Raw genomic sequence first — 18,245 nt, 5'->3', positions numbered from 1 at the left:
CCAATGCAAACTTCTCCTCCACCGCCCTCATGTGCGGAAAGCTCCTCTCTATAAACAAGTCCCCCATCCTCTCCATCCCAGATCTATGCCATACTCGGAACCCCCCATCCATCCTCCCCGAGGCAAACCGGTGATTATCGCAGATTGGGGACCAGACCAATGCTCCCACATGTCTCCTCCATTGCCCCCAGACTCTCAAGGCCGCCACCACCATGGGGCTGGTGGAGTACTGCGCCGGCGGGAATGGCAGAGGCGCAGTGACCAGCGCCCTCAAACTTGTGCCCTTGCAAGAAGCCGCCTCCATATGCACCCATGCCACCCCCCCCGCCACCAGCCACTCTTTCCGTCTATCTTGCCGCGTAGTTTGGACTCTGGGCCTTGTGATTTGTTTGTAATTGTTGTGTCTGCTTTGCCATTCCTTCAGCTTCGACGCGCTGGTGATGCGATTCGAGGCGCCAGAGTCCCGGAACCGGTGGGACAGACCGCTGTTCACCATCCAGAAGGACGATACCCTCCCGTTTGAGGCGATAGTCGACGCAATCATCCACCGGAAAGCCCCACCGCCCAACCAGTCAACGCTCAGCGTGAGTGAGGACAGCAAAACAGTGCAATGTTTGTCCAGGAATGTCAATCCTCCAGGGTTGGTTTCAGGAATTAAAGGTGCATCTCCAGAGCACCACTGTGCGCAAAGCCCGGGGACAAATCACCAGGCATCAAAAGCATTTTTACTTCTCCATGTTTAATTCTTGGTTATGTTTCAAAGAAATTGAAGATGGGATAAGAAAGGCTGTTGGAGTATGGTCATGCAATTGGCTAATGGTGTCTTTTGTTTCTGCTTTCCCTTTGGTTGTGCGAGGGTGGTGTGTCACGGGGATGGAGGTATTGAGTGAGCAATGGTGAGAACGTGGGGGCGTGGCAGCTGGGTGCAGGAGGCCATGCGATGACATCTCCAGGAATCGTTTATAAATTGACGCCACGTCAGTGAACAGTTAATCTTTACCAACTTTATGCTCACAGCCTCAGGAAGGGCAAACTGCTTCTCTCGTACAGTGCGGAATTGTCTTTGAAAGTGTAGGCACTATGTGCAGCGCAGTGGTTAGTCCTGCTGCCTCATGGCGCCGAGGTCCCAGGTTCGATCCCAGCCCCGGGTCACTGTCCGTGTGGAGTTTGCACATTCTCCCCGTGTCTATGTGGGTCTCTCACCCAAAACCCAAAGATGTGCAGGGTAGGTGGATTGGCCACAATAAATTGCCCCTTAATTGGAAAAAGATAATTGAGTACTGTTTTTTAAAAAAGTGTAGGCTCTGTTATATCGCAGGGAATTCACAGCTATAAGGCAATTATACTGAAGCAGGATCTCTCCAACCTTTCACTATTCAGTGGAAATAAGGTATTGTACCTTTGTTCAGCTGCCAATGAAAGAAACATACTGTGGAGTCTGAAATACAAACAGAGAATGCTGGATAAACTCAGCAGGTCTGGCAGCATCTGGGGAGAGAAACAGAGTTAACATTTCGGAAGCAAATATTCCGTCTACAGAACACCCATATTTTTTTTTTTTGATAAATATTTTATTGAGGTATTTATGGTTTAACAGCAACAAAATAAACAATGTGCATGAAAATATGAACATAGTGCAAAAGCCGTCTTCCTCCCTCACAGGTCCCACCTTTACTAACCCCCTACTCTAAACTAAACTATCCCCCCCCATTCTGCTGACGGTTAATTTTCCCCAAAGAAGTCGACGAACGGCTGCCACTTCCGGGTGAACCCTAACAGTGACCCTCTCAGGGCGAACTTGATTTTCTCCAGACAGAGAAAGCTAGCCATGTCCGATAGCCAGGTCTCCGACTTCGGGGGCTTTGGGTCCCTCCAAGCTAATAGTATTCGTCTCCGGGTTACCAGGGAAGCAAAGGCGAGAACGCCTGCCTTTTTCTCCTGGATTCCCGGGTCTTCCGACACCCAGAAAATCGCCACCTTTGGACTCGGTGCCACCTTTGTTTTTAACACTTTGGACATGACGTCCGCAAACCCCTGCCAGAATCCCCTAAGCTTCGGGCGTGCCAAGAACATGTGGACATGGCTCGCTGACCCTCCCGCACACCTTGCGCACCTGTCGTCTACCCCAAAGAACCTGCTCATCCAGGCCACTGTCCTGAGGGCCCGGTGAACGACCTTAAATTGTATCAGGCTGAGCCTGGCACATGTTGTGGACGCGTCCGCCCAGAGACCATCCTCTATCTTTCCTCCTAACTCCTCGTCCCACTTGCGTTTCAACTCCTCGGTCTGCGTCTCCTCTGACCCCATGAGCTCCTTGTAAATGTCAGAAACCCTCCCTTCTCCCACCCACATCCTGGAAACTACCCTGTCCTGTATCCCCCTTGGTGGTAGGAGCGGGAAGGTTGGGACCAGCCTGCATAGGAAGTCCCGCACCTGCAGGTACCTAAACTCATTTCCCCTCGCCAATCCAAATTTCTCCTCCAGCTCCCTCAGGCTAGAAAAACTCCCCTCCATAAACATATCTCCCATCCTCTCAATCCCTGCTCTCTGCCATCTCCGGAACCCTCCATCCAGCCTTCCTGGGGCAAACCGGTGATTAGTACAGATTGGAGACCAGACTGATGCTCCCTCCGCTCCCACATATCTCCTCCATTGCCCCCAGACCTTCAGGGCCGCCACCACCACGGGGCTGGTGAAGTATCGTGCCGACGGGAACGGCAGAGGTGCCGTTACCAACGCCCCTAAACTGGTGCCCTTGCATGATGCCACTTCCACACGCTCCCATACCGACCCTCCCCCCACCACCCACTTCATGATCATGGCTATATTCGCCGCCCAATAATAATTACTAAAGTTCAGCAGCGCCAGCCTGCCTTCCCCACAGCTCCGCTCAAGCATCCCCTTTTTTACTTGCAGGGTCTTACCTGCACATACAAAGCCAGTGATCACCTTATTGACCCGTTTAAAGAATTACCACGGAATAAAGATGGGGAGACACTGAAACACAAACAGGAATCTCGGGAGGATCATCATTTTCATTGTCTGCACCTCCCAGCTAGTGACAACGGAAGTGCGTCCCACCTTCGGTAATCGTCCTTCATTTGGTCTACTAATCGGGCCAAATTTAACTTGTGTAGCCATTCCCATTCCCGCGCCACCTGAATACCTAGGTATCGAAAGCTTCCCCCTACCACCCTAAACGGCAGCTCCCCCCAATCGCCTCTCCTGCCCCCTTGCCTGGATCGCAAACATCTCACTTTTCCCCATATTTAGTTTATAACCCGAAAACCGGCCAAATTCCCCCAGAATCCTCATAATTTCTTCCATCCCCTCTAGTGGGTCCGAAACATATAGGAGCAGGTCGTCTGCGTATAGCGAGACTCTGTGTTCCACTCACCCTCGGACCAGCCCCTTGAGGCTCTCGGCGCAATTGCCAGCGGCTCTATGGCCAACGCAAACAGCAGTGGGGAGAGGGGGCATCCCTGTCTCTTCCCCCGATGCAGCCTGAAATAGTCCGATGTTGACCTGTTCGTCCGTATGTTCGCAACAAGAGCCTGATACAGCAGCCTGACCCAATCAATGAAGCCAGCCCAAATCCAAACCGCCCCAGTACCTCCCACAGATATTCTCATTCCACCCTATCAAATGCCGCCTTTGTGACCACTACCTCCATGTCCATACCTTCTGGGGGCATCATAATCACATTGAACAACCTTCTTACGTTGGCCGCCAACTGCCTACCCTTAACAAATCCCTTCTGGTCCTCCCCAATCACGTCTGGAACACAGTCTTCAATCCTAGAGGACAAGATTTTGGCCAGCAGTTTGGCGTCCACATTTAGTAGGGATATCGGCTTGTAGGACCCGCATAACACCGGGTCCTTGTCCTGCTTCAGGATCAATGGGATAGTGGCCTCTGACATCGTGGGGGAAGCACCACGTTCCCGTGCCTCATTGAATGTTCTCATCAACAGCGACCTCAATATCGCAGAGAACCTTTTATAGAACTCCACTGGGTACCCGTCCGGCCCCGGGGCTTTACCCGACTGCATGGCCTTCAGTCCCTCTGCTGTTTCCTCCAACCCGATCAGGGCCCCCAGCCCTTCTACCGATCCCCCGTCTACCTTCGGGAACTTCAGCCCCCCTAAAAGGTGCCTCATCCGTTCTGGCCCAGCTCGGGGTGCCGACTCATACAACCTACTATAAAACTCCTTGAACGCCTTATTAACCCCTGCTGAGTCTCCAACCAGGTTTCCGTCCCCGTCCTTTACTTTCCCTATCTCCCTGGCTGCCTCCCTCTTTCTAAGCTGCTGCGAGAGCATTCTGCTGGCCTTCTCCCCATGTTCATAAATCGCCCCCCTCGCCTTCCTCAGCTGCTCCACCGCCTTCCCTGTAGTTAACAAGCCGAACTCCGCCTGTAGCCTCTGTCGCTTCCTTAGAAGCCCTGCCTCTGGGGTCTCCGCATACCTCATCAGCTAAAAGTCCCACGTCCAGCCTCCAGTGCGGGCGCTGGCTACACTCCTTGCTAACCTGTAGGTCAACCCAGTGCAGGGCATGATCTGAGATTGTGATCGCTGAATACCCAGTGTCCACTACCCTCGTCAGTAGAGCCCTGTTCAAAATTAAAAAAGTCAATCCGGGAGTACACTTTATGCACATGTGAGTAGAAGGAGAACTCCTTCACTCTCAACCGCCCAAATCTCCATGGGTCCACGCCCCCCCATTTGCTCCATGAATCCCTTTAGCTCCTTCGCCATTGCTGGCACCATGCCTGTCATTGAGCTCGACCGGTCTAATCCAGAGTCGATAACTATGTTAAAGTCCCCTCCCATGACCAATCTATGCAAATCCAGGTCCGGGATCTTCACCAACATCCTCTTTATAAACTCCACATCATCCCAATTTGGCGCGTACACATTCACTAGTACCACCGGCAACCCCTCCAGCTTCCCACTGACCATAATGTACCGGCCTCCCACATCCAAAACTATTCTTCCCGCCTCATATAACACTCGCTTGTTAATCAGGATCGCGATCCCTCCAGTCTTCGAGTCCAGCCGCGAGTGACAAACTTGTCCGACCCATCCCTTCCTTAATCTAATCTTATCAGTTACTCTAAGGTGCGTCTCCTGTAACATTACCACGTCCGCCTTCAGTCCCCTCAGATGCGTGAACACGCATGCCCACTTAATTGGCCCATTTAGCCCCATGTGATCAGCCTGGTTGGGGGGCTTATTGCCCCCCCCTTCACCGATCAGCCATCACCTTTCTTGGGCCAGTCTCCAGCCCATGCCCCCGACCTCCTTTCTGTCCCACAGCAAACGTACCTCCCCCGTCAGCAGAACATTTCCCCCCCCCTCCGCCCCCCTAGTAACAGCACTAACCTCTTCAACAAGCATAACATCTGCTCACCCCCCACTGTGCATCCGTGAGCTAGCCTGCCCAGCTGGCTTGGTGACTCCCGTCCATGGTGCCAGACATTCTCTCACCTATTGTTTCCCCCCCCCCTCAGACACACATATGCAAAAAAAAAAAGCAATCCCCACAAAATTGCCCGAAAATAAAACACGAAAAACAAAGAAAAGATCAAACAGAAGATCCAACATCTAATAATCACACCTCCATCCCCCATCAATGCAAATGTAAACTTTAACTCACTCAGCTCTGCAACAAGCCCCAAATCAATATAGAAGGCATTGCAGATAACATCCGCAAAACAAGAAACATTTTTAACATGAGTGCTGCAGCAAAGTTCACAGACCTCAGTCCGCCTCCAGTCCTTTCCTTCTAGCCAAGTCCATCGCTTCCTCGGGCGACTCAAAATAAAAATGTTGCTCCTCTTACGTGACCCAAAGACGAGCCGGATATAGCAGTCCAAACTTGACCTTTTTCTTGAAAAGGGTCGACTTTATCTGATTGAACCTCGCTCTTCTACTGGCCACCTCCGCACTCAGGTCCTGACAGATCCGCAGGATACTATTCTCCCATTTACAACTCCGTGTCTGCCAGGCCCACTGTGAAATACGCTCCTTGTCCAAGTACCTGTGGAATCTCACCACCATTGCCCTCGGGTGGGGGTGGTGGGGGGGGGGATGGTGGGGGGTGGGGGTGGGGGGTGGTGGGGGTGGGGGGGGTGGGGGTGGGGGGGGGGTGGGGGGGGACCCCACTCGCGGCTTCCTCGCGAGCGCTCTGTGAGCCCTGACCACCTCCCAAGGGTTGGGAGAATGTCCCATCCCTCAGTAACTTATCGAACATGCCCGCCATGTATGCCCCAGCGTCTGCTCCTTTGGACCATTCTGGGAAACCGAGAATTCCCAGGTTCTGCCGCCGGGACCTATTCCCTTGCTCCTCCACCTTCTCCAGGAGCCGTTTCTGCTGGTCTCTCAGCAATCCCCACCTCCAACTCCACCGCTGTTTGATGTTCCTCCTGCTCTGCTCAGCCGGCACCTTCTCTCCTTTCTGGATCGCCCGGTCTTGGGAATCCAGTCTAAGTTCCAGCCGCACAATCGATTCTTTAATCGGGTCCAAGCATTCCTGTTTCTGCTTGGCGAAGCCCTCCTGAGTAAATTGCACCAGCTGCTCCGTTGACCGCTGGGTCGACCAGCCAGGTCCGCCGTGCTTTCTCCTGCTGCAGCTTCAGCCCCAGCCTTCTCTGTTCGCCTATTTCTTCCTTTGCGAGCACACCTGGTCCGCCTCTCCATGGCACTGATGTAGGAATTCATTCCACAATTGCCTCCACCATCAATTTACCGAATAACGTCCGATAAGAAAATTGGGGGAGAAGGTCTGATCCGAGCGGGAGCCACCAAATAGAACAATACAGCGCAGTACAGGCCCTTCGGCCCACGATGTTGCACCGAAACAAAAGCCATCTAACCTACACTATACCATTATCATCCATATGTTTATCCAATAAACTTTTAAATGCCCTCAATGTTGGCGAGTTCACTACTGTAGCAGGTAGGGCATTCACGGCCTCACTACTCTTTGCGTAAAGAACCTACCCCTGACCTCTGTCCTATATCTATTTTACCCCTCAGTTTAAGGCTATGTCCCCTCGTGCTAGCCATTTCCATCCGCGGGAGAAGGCTCTCACTGTCCACCCTATCTATCCCTCTGATCATTTTGTATGCCTCTATTAAGTCTCCTCTTAACCTTCTCTCTAACGAAAACAACCTCAAGTCCATCAGCCTTTCCTCATAAGATTTTCCCTCCATACCAGGCAACATCCTGGTAAATCTCCTCTGCACCCGTTCCAAAGCCTCCACGTCCTTCCTATAATGCGGTGACCAGAACTGTACGCAATACTCCAAATGCGGCCGTACCAGAGTTCTGTACAGCTGCAACATGACCTCCTGACTCCGGAACTCAATCCCTCTACCAATAAAGGCCAACACTCCATAGGCCTTCTTCACCACCCTATCAACCTGGGTGGCAACTTTCAGGGATCTATGTACATGGACACCTAGATCCCTCTGCTTATCCACACTTTCAAGAACTTTTCCATTAGCCAAATATTCCACATTCCTGTTTTTCCTTCCAAAGTGAATCACCTCACACTTCTCTACATTAAACTCCATTTGCCACCTCTCAGCCCAGCACTGCAGCTTATCTATATCCCTCTGTAACCTGCTACTTCCTTCCACACTATCGACAACACCACCGACTTTAGTATCGTCTGCAAATTTACTCACCCACCCTTCTGCGCCTTCCTCTAGGTCATTGAGAAAAATGACAAACAGCAACGGCCCCAGAACAGATCCTTGTGGTACTCCACTTGTGACAGAACTCCATTCTGAACATTTCCCATCAACCACCACCCTCTGTCTTCTTTCAGCGAGCCAATTTCTGATCCACATCTCTAAATCACCCTCAATCCCCAGCCTCCGTATTTTCTGCAATAGCCTACCGTGGGGAACCTTATCAAACGCTTTGCTGAAATCCATATACACCACATCAACTGCTCTACCCTCGTCTACCTGTTCAGTCACCTTCTCAAAGAACTCGATAAGGTTTGTGAGGCATGACCTACCCTTCACAAAGCCATGCTGACTATCCCTGATCATATTATTCCTATCTAGATGATTATAAATCTTGTCTCTTATAATCCCCTCCAAGACTTTACCCACTACAGACGTGAGGCTCACCGGTCTATAGTTGCCGGGGTTGTCTCTGCTCCCCTTTTTGAACAAAGGGACCACATTTGCTATCCTCCAGTCCTCTGGCACTATTCCTGTATCCAATGATGACATAAAAATCAAAGCCAATGGTCCAGCAATCTCTTCCCTGGCCTCCCAGAGAATCCTAGGATAAATCCCATCAGGTCCCGGGGACTTATCTATTTTCAGCCTGTCCAGAATTGCCAACACCTCTTCCCTACGTACCTCAATGCCATCTAATCTATTTACCTGGAGCTCAGCATTCTCCTCCACAACATTATCTTTTTCCTGAGTGAATACTGACGAAAAATATTCATTTAGTATCTCGCCTATCTCTTCAGACTCTACACACAACTTCCCATCCCTGTCCTTGACTGGTCCTACTCTGTCCCTAGTCATTCGCTTATTCCTGACATACCTATAGAAAGCTTTTGGGTTTTCCTTGATCCTTCCTGCCAAATACTTCTCATGTCCCCTCCTTGCTCGTCTTAGCTCTCTCTTTAGATCCTTCCTCGCTACCTTGTAACTATCCATCGCCCCAACTGAAACTTCACACCTCATCTTCACATAGGCCTCCTTCTTCCTCTTAACAAGAGATTCCACTTCTTTGGTAAACCACGGTTCCCTCGCTTGGCACCTTCCACACTGCCTGACCGGTACATACTTATCAAGAACACGCAGTAGCTGATCCTTGAACAAGCTCCACTTATCCAGTGTGTCCAAAACTTGCAGCCTACTTCTCCACCTTATCCCCCCCAAGTCACGTCTAATGGCATCATAATTTCCTTTCCCCCAGCTATAACTCTTGCCCTGCGGTGTATACTTATCCCTTTCCATCCTTAACGTAAACGTCACCGAATTGTGGTCACTGTCCCCAAAGTGCTCACCTACCTCCAAATCCAACACCTGGCCTGGTTCATTACCCAAAACCAAATCCAATGTGGCCTCGCCTCTTGTTGGCCTGTCAACAAACTGTGTCAGGAAACCCTCCTGCACACACTGTACAAAAAACGACCCATCTAATGTACTCGAACTATATCTTTTCCAGTCAATATTTGGAAAGTTAAAGTCTCCCATAATAACTACCCTATTACTTTCGCTCTTATCCAGGATCATCCTCGCCATCCTTTCCTCTACATCCCTAGAACTATTTGGAGGCCTATAGAAAACTCCCAACAGGGTGACCTCTCCTTTCCTGTTTCTAACCTCAGCCCATACTACCTCGGAAGAAGAGTCCCCATCTAGCATCCTCTCCGCCACCGTAATACTGCTCTTGACTAGCAGCGCCACACCTCCCCCTCTTTTGCCTCCTTCTCTGAGCTTACTAAAACACCTAAACCCCGGAACCTGCAACATCCATTCCTGTCCCTGCTCTATCCATGTCTCCGAAATGGCCACAACATCGAAGTCCCAGGTACCAACCCATGCTGCCAGTTCCCCTACCTTATTTCGTATACTCCTGGCATTGAAGTAGACACACTTCAAACCACCTACCTGAACACTGGCCCCCTCCTGCGACGTCAAATCTGAGCTCCTGACCTCTATACTCTCATTCTCCCTTACCCTAAAACTACAATCCAGGTTCCCATGCCCCTGCTGCATTAGTTTAAACCCCCCCAAAGAGCACTAACAAATCTCCCCCCCAGGATATTTGTGCCCCGCAGGTTCAGATGTAGACCATCCTGTCTGTAGAGGTCCCACCTTCCCCAGAAAGAGCCCCAGTTATCCAGAAATCTGAATCCCTCCCGCCTGCACCATCCCTGTAGCCACGTGTTTAATTGCTCTCTCTCCCTATTCCTCATCTCACTATCACGTGGCACGGGCAACAACCCAGAGATAACAACTCTGTTTGTTCTAGTTCTGAGCTTCCATCCTAGCTCCCTGAAAGCCTGCCTGACATCCTTATCCCCTTTCCTACCTATGTCGTTAGTGCCAATGTGGACCACGACTTGGGGCTGCTCCCCCTCCCCCTTAAGGACCCGGAAAACACGATCCGAGACATCACGTACCCTTGCACCTGGGAGGCAACATACCAAACGTGAGTCTCTCACGCTCCCACAAAATCTCCTATCTGTGCCCCTGACTATAGAGTCCCCAATTACTAATGCTCTGCTCCGCTCCCCCCTTCCCTTCTGAGCAACAGGGACAGACTCTGTGCCAGAGGTCCATACCCCATGGCTTACCCCTGGTAAGTCGTCCCCCCCACAAGTATCCAAAGCGGTATACTTGTTTCTCAGGGGAACGACCGCAGGGGATCCCTGCACTGACTGTTTTTTCCCCGTCCCTCTTACAGTTACCCATCTATCTCCAATCTTTGGTGTAACTAATTCCCTGAAGCTGCTATCTATGACCCCCTCTGCCTCCCGAATGATCCGAAGTTCTTCCAACTCCAGCTCCAGTTCCCTAACTCGGTCTTGGAGGAGCTGGAGATGGCAGCACTTCCTGCAGGTAAAATCAGCAGGGACACTAATGGCATCCCTCACCTCAAACATCCTGCAGGAGGAACATTGCACTCCCTTCCCTGCCATTCCTCTAACTTTCTACCAAGATCTGGCTAACAACTAAATTAAATTTTTTTTATATATAAAAAAAAATAAAAAATTATTAATAACAATAATAAAATATGGTACTTACCTCACACCAAAGGGTTTTATTATTAGGTTAGAGGAGGAGGGCGGGTGGGAGACACTACATGTGTAGTGTCTCGGGTTTCCTCTCCACCAGAATTTATTGGTGAGGGTCTTCCCAGAAGTCCGCGGGTCGACTTCCTGTTCCCACCTTAAACACTAGAATTTTTAAAAAAATGTATTTAAAGGAGAAACTTACCTCCCAGAAATCACTTCCGCACTGCCCCCGCTGAAATGGACTAGCCTGCTCCGCTCCTGCTGAAATCGACTTGGCCTGCAAAGTAAGTAAGTTGTTAATCTGTACTCACCTCACCACAGACAGCGACCTTTTAAATGGTCCCCTCTGCCTCGCAGCCCCCGCGCTTTTTCAAAATTCCCGCGCTGATTCTAAGGTCCCAGCTCTCACTCCCGAACTCAACAGCTGACCTGCAAGGTAAGTAAGTTAATCTGTACTCACCTCACCACAGACAGCGACCTTTTAAATGGTCCCCTCTGCCTCGCAGCCCCCGCGCTTTTTCAAAATTCCCGCGCTGATTCTAAGGTCCCAGCTCTCACTCCCGAACTCAACAGCTGACCTGCAAGGTAAGTAAGTTAATAAGTTAAATAAGAGTTAAAATGTGCGACCTGCTCCTTCATAGCCGCCACCGGAAGTCAGAACCCCCATTTTTAACAATGTTCCTGTGCGGAAACTGGTTCTGACCTACAAAGTTTCGACGTACAATTGGTTCCTGGTGTCGTAGGCCCCAGGACTGCCTGTAACGGCCATTAGGGAAGAAAACCTCCAGGGATACATTCAAGTAGAGCAAGCCACCGCACCAGGACAACCCAATTCCACAGAACCTCTTTTTTGTTTTTTTTTTGTATCTTTCTGTTCAAAAAGAGTGACTGTGGATTCGGTAAAGGAGTTTGTAAAATTGGAGTTGATGGGAGCGAAGATGGTTGAGGGGGGTGGTGGTATTCATTTATTGGAGGGGCTTTGACAGGGCGGATAAGGAGAAACATGTCCCGGTGACGGGAGGGCCAGCAACACAGCAGCTCACCGCCATCTCGAGGATAGTTGGGGATGGGCAGTAAAGGCTGGCCTAGCCAGCGAAGCCTGCATCCCCCAAATGACTTTTTAAAAAAACATCCATCATTGGCAACAAAAAAAAAATCCACGGGGAAGATGAAGATTTTCTTTTTTACGCAGCGAGGTGTGATCCGGAAAGGTGTTCAGTATAAAATTGCAAAAGGGAATTGAGTAAACACTTGCAACTGAATAATTCGCCGGGCTACAGGGATCAAGTAGGGGAGTGGGACCAATTGGATCACTTTCTTAAAACAAGGAAGAGCCAGCAGAATGTGCGCGAGTGGCGTCTCTGTAAGTGTTGTACGTTCCGGGTGAAGATTTGAAAGACCCACATCCTTTCACAGATTGTCGAGCAGCTGGAGGCACTGGGAGAGGATTGAGACGACCTCTTCACTCTTCAGTCCCACAATTAATGTTTGCCCTTTAATGTTCATTTTCAGCAACCGCTCTCCTCGACCAACTTCATGTTCGAGCTGGACAGAGTTACGCAGGAGATGGTCATGGTGAGTTATTTGTCTCCGCGAGGAATTGTGCTCATTCGTGCTAAAATTGCCCCCAAGTGTCCAAAGGTTCGCAGGTTAGGTGGGGTTACGGGGACAGGGTGGGGGTGTGGGCCTAGGGAGGGCGCTCTTTCAGAGGCTCGGTGCAGACGATGGGCCGAATGGCCTCCTTCTGTACTGTAGGGATTCTATATTGGTTGGGAATTAGTCCCCTTCAGCCACCACCATCAGAATCTAGCCGCTGTGTTTTAAGGGGAGAGGGTGAAAATGCCACAGGATGAGTAACACACAGGATCAGGCTATTTCATAGAATTTTACAGTGCAGAAGGGGCCATTCGGCCCATCGAGTCTGCATTGGCTCTTGGAAAGAGCACCCTACCAAAGGACCACACCTCCATCTTATCCCCATAACCCAGTAACCCCACCCAACACTAAGGGCAATTTTGGACACTAAGGGGCAATTTATCATGGTCAATCCACCTAACCTGCACATCTTTGGACTGTGGGAGGAAACCGGAGCACCCGCAGGAAACCCACGCACACACGGGGAGGATGTGCAGACTCCGCACAGACAGTGACCCAAGCTGGAATCGAACCTGGGACCCTGGAGCTGTGAAGCAATTGTGCTATCCACAATGCTACCGTGCTGCTCCTTCTGCCTATTGCTGCAGTCACAAATTCAAATCCCTCTACAACGGCTGGTGGGGATTGAATTCAAATTGGAAACTCATCTCAGTAATGGGAACCATTAAACCACCATTGGTTGTTTTAAAAACCCACCTGGTTCACTAATATTCCTTCAGAGAAGGAAATCTGCCATTCTTACCCGGTCTGGCCTATATGTGACTCCAGACCCACAGCGATGTGGTTCACTCTGAAATAGTCCTGTAAACCATTTGGTTCAAGGGGAATTAGGGACGGGCAACAACCCACACTCCCATCGAAGAATGAAAAGAGAAACACTTCAAAAAGTACTTCATCGTGAAACACCTTGAGCCATCCCGAGGCACTATGTAAATCAGACTCTTCCTTTTTAGTGTTAGCTCTTGCCCCTGGGTCACAAGGTTCCGAGTTCAAGTCCCACTCCGGGGCTCGAGCGCAGAACTCGAAGCTGCCCCTCAGTACACGTTGGATTAAGGGCACTGCCATCTTTCCGACGAGGCATTAAACTGAGGGCGAATGCAAAAGATCCCATGGCACTCGGGCAGGGGCAAGGGGGGGGTGGGGAAGATGGCTGAGGTGAGTGTTCTCCCCAGTGTTTCGGCCAATATTAATCCCTCGGCCAACATCGCAAAAACAGATTATCTGGTCATTATCACATTGCTGTTTGTGCGATCTCCCTGTGCGCAAACAGGCCGCTGTGTTTACTACATTACAACAGTGACGACACTTCAATAGCAGTTCATTAGCTGTAAAGCACTTTGCTATGTACGGCCTCATGAAGTGCTACAGATGCTTAAAAAAAATTTCTTTTAGTGCATCTCCGGTTCGATGAAGCATCCAGTGATGTACACAATCAGGTCTGCTTTAGGTCCATTGCTTTAATTGACTCTCTTCTGTTTCTCACTCTAGCCATTCTAGTGGCTTCATTCCCTGGTTTAATTCCTCATGTTCTTCGGTTGTGTGGAGCTGGTTTGAGGCTCCTTTCACCTCGACACCGAGCGAGACATTTTTCGCCTCATTCTCGCCTCTGGGTAATAAGGGGTGACCGTGCATTGCTTCCACCTATTATTGGCATGCAGGTCCTTCAGTATTTTCTTCTTTTGTGCTCAGTTTTGGGGGAGAAGGGGACAGAATACTTTGCATTTCATGGTGTCCCCATCGATGTCCTCCTCAGCGTAAGTACAAGATGGCTGCAGAGCAAAGCCTCCTGCTCTCACTGACACCCGAACCTCAGAACACTGCCCCCTACTGCACTAATGTGGCAAATCTCTCCCCCTCCCCAACCATCTTTCCCATCGCCGTGCCCCATAGGCTTGCCTCCTGAGCAGGCAAGCAATGTATTGTTGTAGTTTTATGTGGAAAAAGCAGCCATATCCCATGAACTGCGTGGAGACTGCCCAAACTTGGGGAGGCGATGGTGTGCAGTGGTAACGTCACGGGGCTAGTAATCCAGGATAACGTTCTGGGGACGTGGGTTCAAATCAAATTAACATATAAAGGTGATTAATATGTTAATCCCACCACGGCAGCTGGTGGAATTAATAACATTTGGAATGGAAAGCTAGTCTCGGCAATAGTCACCATAACTACCCTCGAATGTCGTTACGGCCTCAATGTCCTCCAGAGAAGGAAATCTGCCGTCCTTACCCGGTCTGGCCTACACGTGACTCCAGACCCACAGCGATGTGATTGACTCTGAAATGGCCAAGCAAAGCCACTCAGTTCAAGGGGCAATTAAGGACGGGCAACAAATGCTGTTCATTTCTGTGACGGCCGCATACCATGAAGGAATAAATTTTAAAAACAAATCCTCCTAATTGATGGACAGAGTGGGGACTGGATTTAAATACAGCCTACATTGATAGGACGGAGATCTAACCCTCTGTGCCCCAGCTACGCTCCCCTTTCTCGGTAAACCAAGTTAATTGCCCTAAAATGTATTTTTAAACTACTGTTCCTTTAAATCCCAGACGATATTAAACGCACAGAAGACAAGTGTACCAGGAGACCTGATAACAGTACCCGGGGCCAATGTGAAGATATCCTTTTTTAACCTGTTTAAATATCTATCACCTTTTAATGGTTAGCAGTCTTGCCTCGACTCCGAAGCTGTGTGTTTAACTCCCACCCGAGGGACTTGAGCACAAAACCTCGGCTGACACTTGATTAAGTGAGTGGGGGAAAAAACTGCGGCAGATGGAATTCAATGTGTGAAGTGTGATGTCCAGTCATTTTGGCTCTTGGAAGATTAGGTCGGAGAATTTTCCAAAGGCTGGGAGCTGTGAGGAGCTGAGAGAGTTAGGTGCCAAATACCGAAATCACTAAAAGCTTTGAACAGATGGAAAGTAAAATTCAACAGGCTAATGGAATGTAGCCATTACCTAGAGGGACTGAAATTCTATCTTTTTTAAACGGCAAGTGGAATACTGCGCTCAGCTCTGGGCATTGCGCCCAGAGAAAGATGATATAGTCGTTGGTGTAGCAAAGACATGAGTTAAATTTTGAGGACAGGTTGCACAGGTAGAATTGTGTTTCCTTGAATATATGAGATATACACCCAATTAGATAACCCCTTTAAGACGATTAGAGGGATTTTTAGGGTTATGGTTGGGTTTATTCACTCGGGGAGTCCCGAGTTGATGTGGCAACTTTCACATGCATGTTGTAGTCTGGAGCTGTGGATGTTAGAGGCTGGGGGGTCGGTTTAGTTCAGTTGGCTGGACGGCTGGTTCATGATGCGGAGCAAGGCTAACAGCGTGGATTTAATTCCCGTACCGGCTGAGGGTTGGGTTGCACAATGGTTAGCACAGTTGCTTCATAGCTCCAGCGTCCCAGGTTCGATTCCCAGCTTGCATCACTGGCTGTGCAGAGTCTGCACGTTCTCCCCGTGTCTGCGTGGGTTTCCTCCGGGTCCTCCGGTTTCCTCCCACAGGTCCCGAAAAACGTGCTGTTAGGTGAATTGGACATTCTGAATTCTCCCTCTGTGTAGCCGAACAGGCGCCGGAATGTGGCGACTAGGGGACTTTTCACGTAACTGAAATGAAAATCGCTTATTGTCACAAGTAGGCTTCAAATGAAGTTACTGTGAAAAGCCCCTAGTCGCCACATTCCGGCACCTGTTCGGGGAGGCTGTTACGGGAATCGAACCGTGCTGCTGGCCTGCCTTGGTCTGCTTTCAAAGCCAGCGATTTAGCCCAGTGTGATAAACAGCAAATGTGCTATCCACAATTGTACATAGCAGCTGCTCACTATTTAGTATCCCCATATTAGGTGAATTGGACATTCTGAATTCTCCCTCGTGTCCCCGAACAGACGCCGGAATGTGGCGACCAGGGGCTTTTCACAGAAACTTAATTGCAGTGTTAATGTAAGCCTACTTGTGACAATAAAGATTGTTATAGATATCCATGAAAGCCCCGCCTTCTCAAACCCTGCCCCTCGCCTGAGGTGTGGTGACCCTCGGGTTAAATCACCACCAGTCAGCTCTCCCCCTCAAAAGGGGAAAGCAGCCTATGGTCCGCTGGGGGACTATGGCGACCGCCATTTCATTTGAGGCTCCAGTTTCCTTCCCGTCACACGGCTGACCAGGAATCTCCCCCTGCTCTTACCGCCTGCAAATGGCCTGTGGTGGAAGGATTCACAAGTGTTTATGAACACTGGGGTGTGACTTGAACCTGGAGTTTCTGACTCCGAGGCAGGGACGTTCGCTACTCACTGTGTCACAGGTATTTGCAAGAATAGAGAGAAAACATTTCCTCTGCTTGGGAGGTGGGGGGGGGGGTCAAAACCTTAAAATTGGAGCAAGATCTTTCAGGCATGATGTAAGGAGGATTTTCTCTTTAAATTTAGAGTACCCAATTCATTTTGCTTTCCAATTAAGGGGCAATTTAGTGTGGCCAACGTTATGTTGTGGGGGTGAGACCCAAGCAGACACGGGGAGAATGTGCAAACTCCACACAGACAGTGACCCGGGGCCGGGATGGACCCCGGGTCCTCGGCACCGCGAGGCAGCGGTGCTAACCACTGTGCCAACGTGCCGCCCACAAGCAGATTTCCTTCCCCAGGGGACTAGGTGAACCAGATGGGTTTTTAATGATTTTGCGATGGGATTCTTTTAGGAAAAGGGTTGTTGCCAAGTTGGGTAGATGCGGTGCAGATCAGTCCTGATTTAACGGAATGGCCAGACAGGCACCTTGAGGTGAATAAATGAAATGAAATGAAAATCGCTTATTGTCACAAATAGGCTTCAAATGAAGTTAGTGAAAAGCCCCTAGTCGCCACATTCCGCCGCCTGTTCGGGGAGGCTGGTACGGGAATTGAACCGTGCTGTTTGTTTCCTTAACCTCCGATCCCCCCACATCGAGTTAACTCGAGGCCTCCACATGGCTGAACTGCGTAAACTGAAGCGGCAATTTGTCAGCTACACCAAGCTACACCCGACAGAAGACATTGGACAGATAGCAAACATGTTTGTGCAGTACATTAACCGAAGCCTACACTGACCAGCGTGGAAAAGCAGCAGTTTGTGACTCTGATTTCTTGATAATAAAAATGTTTTTAGACACAGACGTTTTCCATGCCACCAAACCAAAGCCACCATTCCAATTGAAAAAGTCAAGCCGTTTTGTTCCAGTCAGAGGAAGTTTTAATATTTGACTTTGCATGACGAATGCCTTGAGCGTTTTTTTTTCTTTACACTCATCGACTAAAATTAATCTTCGTGCGAAGGGGTCTCTGGAGGAATTGGCATTTCTGTTCACTTTATTTTATTCCAGGCCTCTGTTCTCACCACACTGATAATGTTGATAATGCGGGTTGGTGGTCAGTGAGTCAGCCTTCCGACTGGCACACCATTTTTAACGACAAGCATCAGCTCTGCATGCCGATGTTCCTGGAAACCTGTGGAGCAGCTCTCTGGACACATCTCTCGGGACAATCTATTTTGCTTCTATACTCCATCATCTGCATAGGTGACAGAAACCCCAGACAGCCTGACTCTCTCTCTCTCTCTCTCTCTCTCTATCTCGCTGGGACAGCATCAACATGACCTGCTACTTCATTTAATCTCCGTCAGTGTCACAGGTCCCCGGGTCTCGACACACTCGCGTCAAGGTTATTATTTTCCCCGCACTAGGGCAGCTTTACACCGTTGATAATTGTGCTGAAGTTCCTGGATAGATTTTAATAAATCGCTTATTGTCACAAGTAGGCTTCAATGAAGTTACTGT

General features: G+C 49.8%; 1 protein-coding gene across 1 annotated transcript in view; it reads left to right on the top strand.

Annotated features, from left to right (window-relative positions):
• Positions 1-17,683, top strand: part of kti12 (KTI12 chromatin associated homolog) — a 44,846-nt gene extending 27,163 nt beyond the window's left edge. Inside the window, exons 6-9 of the mRNA XM_072493076.1 lie at positions 425-584; positions 12,295-12,357; positions 14,988-15,058; positions 17,378-17,683. Coding sequence (XP_072349177.1) covers positions 425-584; positions 12,295-12,357; positions 14,988-15,058; positions 17,378-17,519 — 436 coding nt within the window. The 3' untranslated portion in view covers positions 17,520-17,683. The remainder of the gene's footprint in view (positions 1-424; positions 585-12,294; positions 12,358-14,987; positions 15,059-17,377) is intronic.
• The last annotated feature ends 562 nt before the right edge of the window (positions 17,684-18,245 follow it).

Source organism: Scyliorhinus torazame, chromosome 30 (assembly GCF_047496885.1).
Source record: "Scyliorhinus torazame isolate Kashiwa2021f chromosome 30, sScyTor2.1, whole genome shotgun sequence".
NCBI lineage: Eukaryota > Metazoa > Chordata > Chondrichthyes > Carcharhiniformes > Scyliorhinidae > Scyliorhinus > Scyliorhinus torazame.
This window is presented reverse-complemented; position numbering and strand designations above follow the sequence as displayed.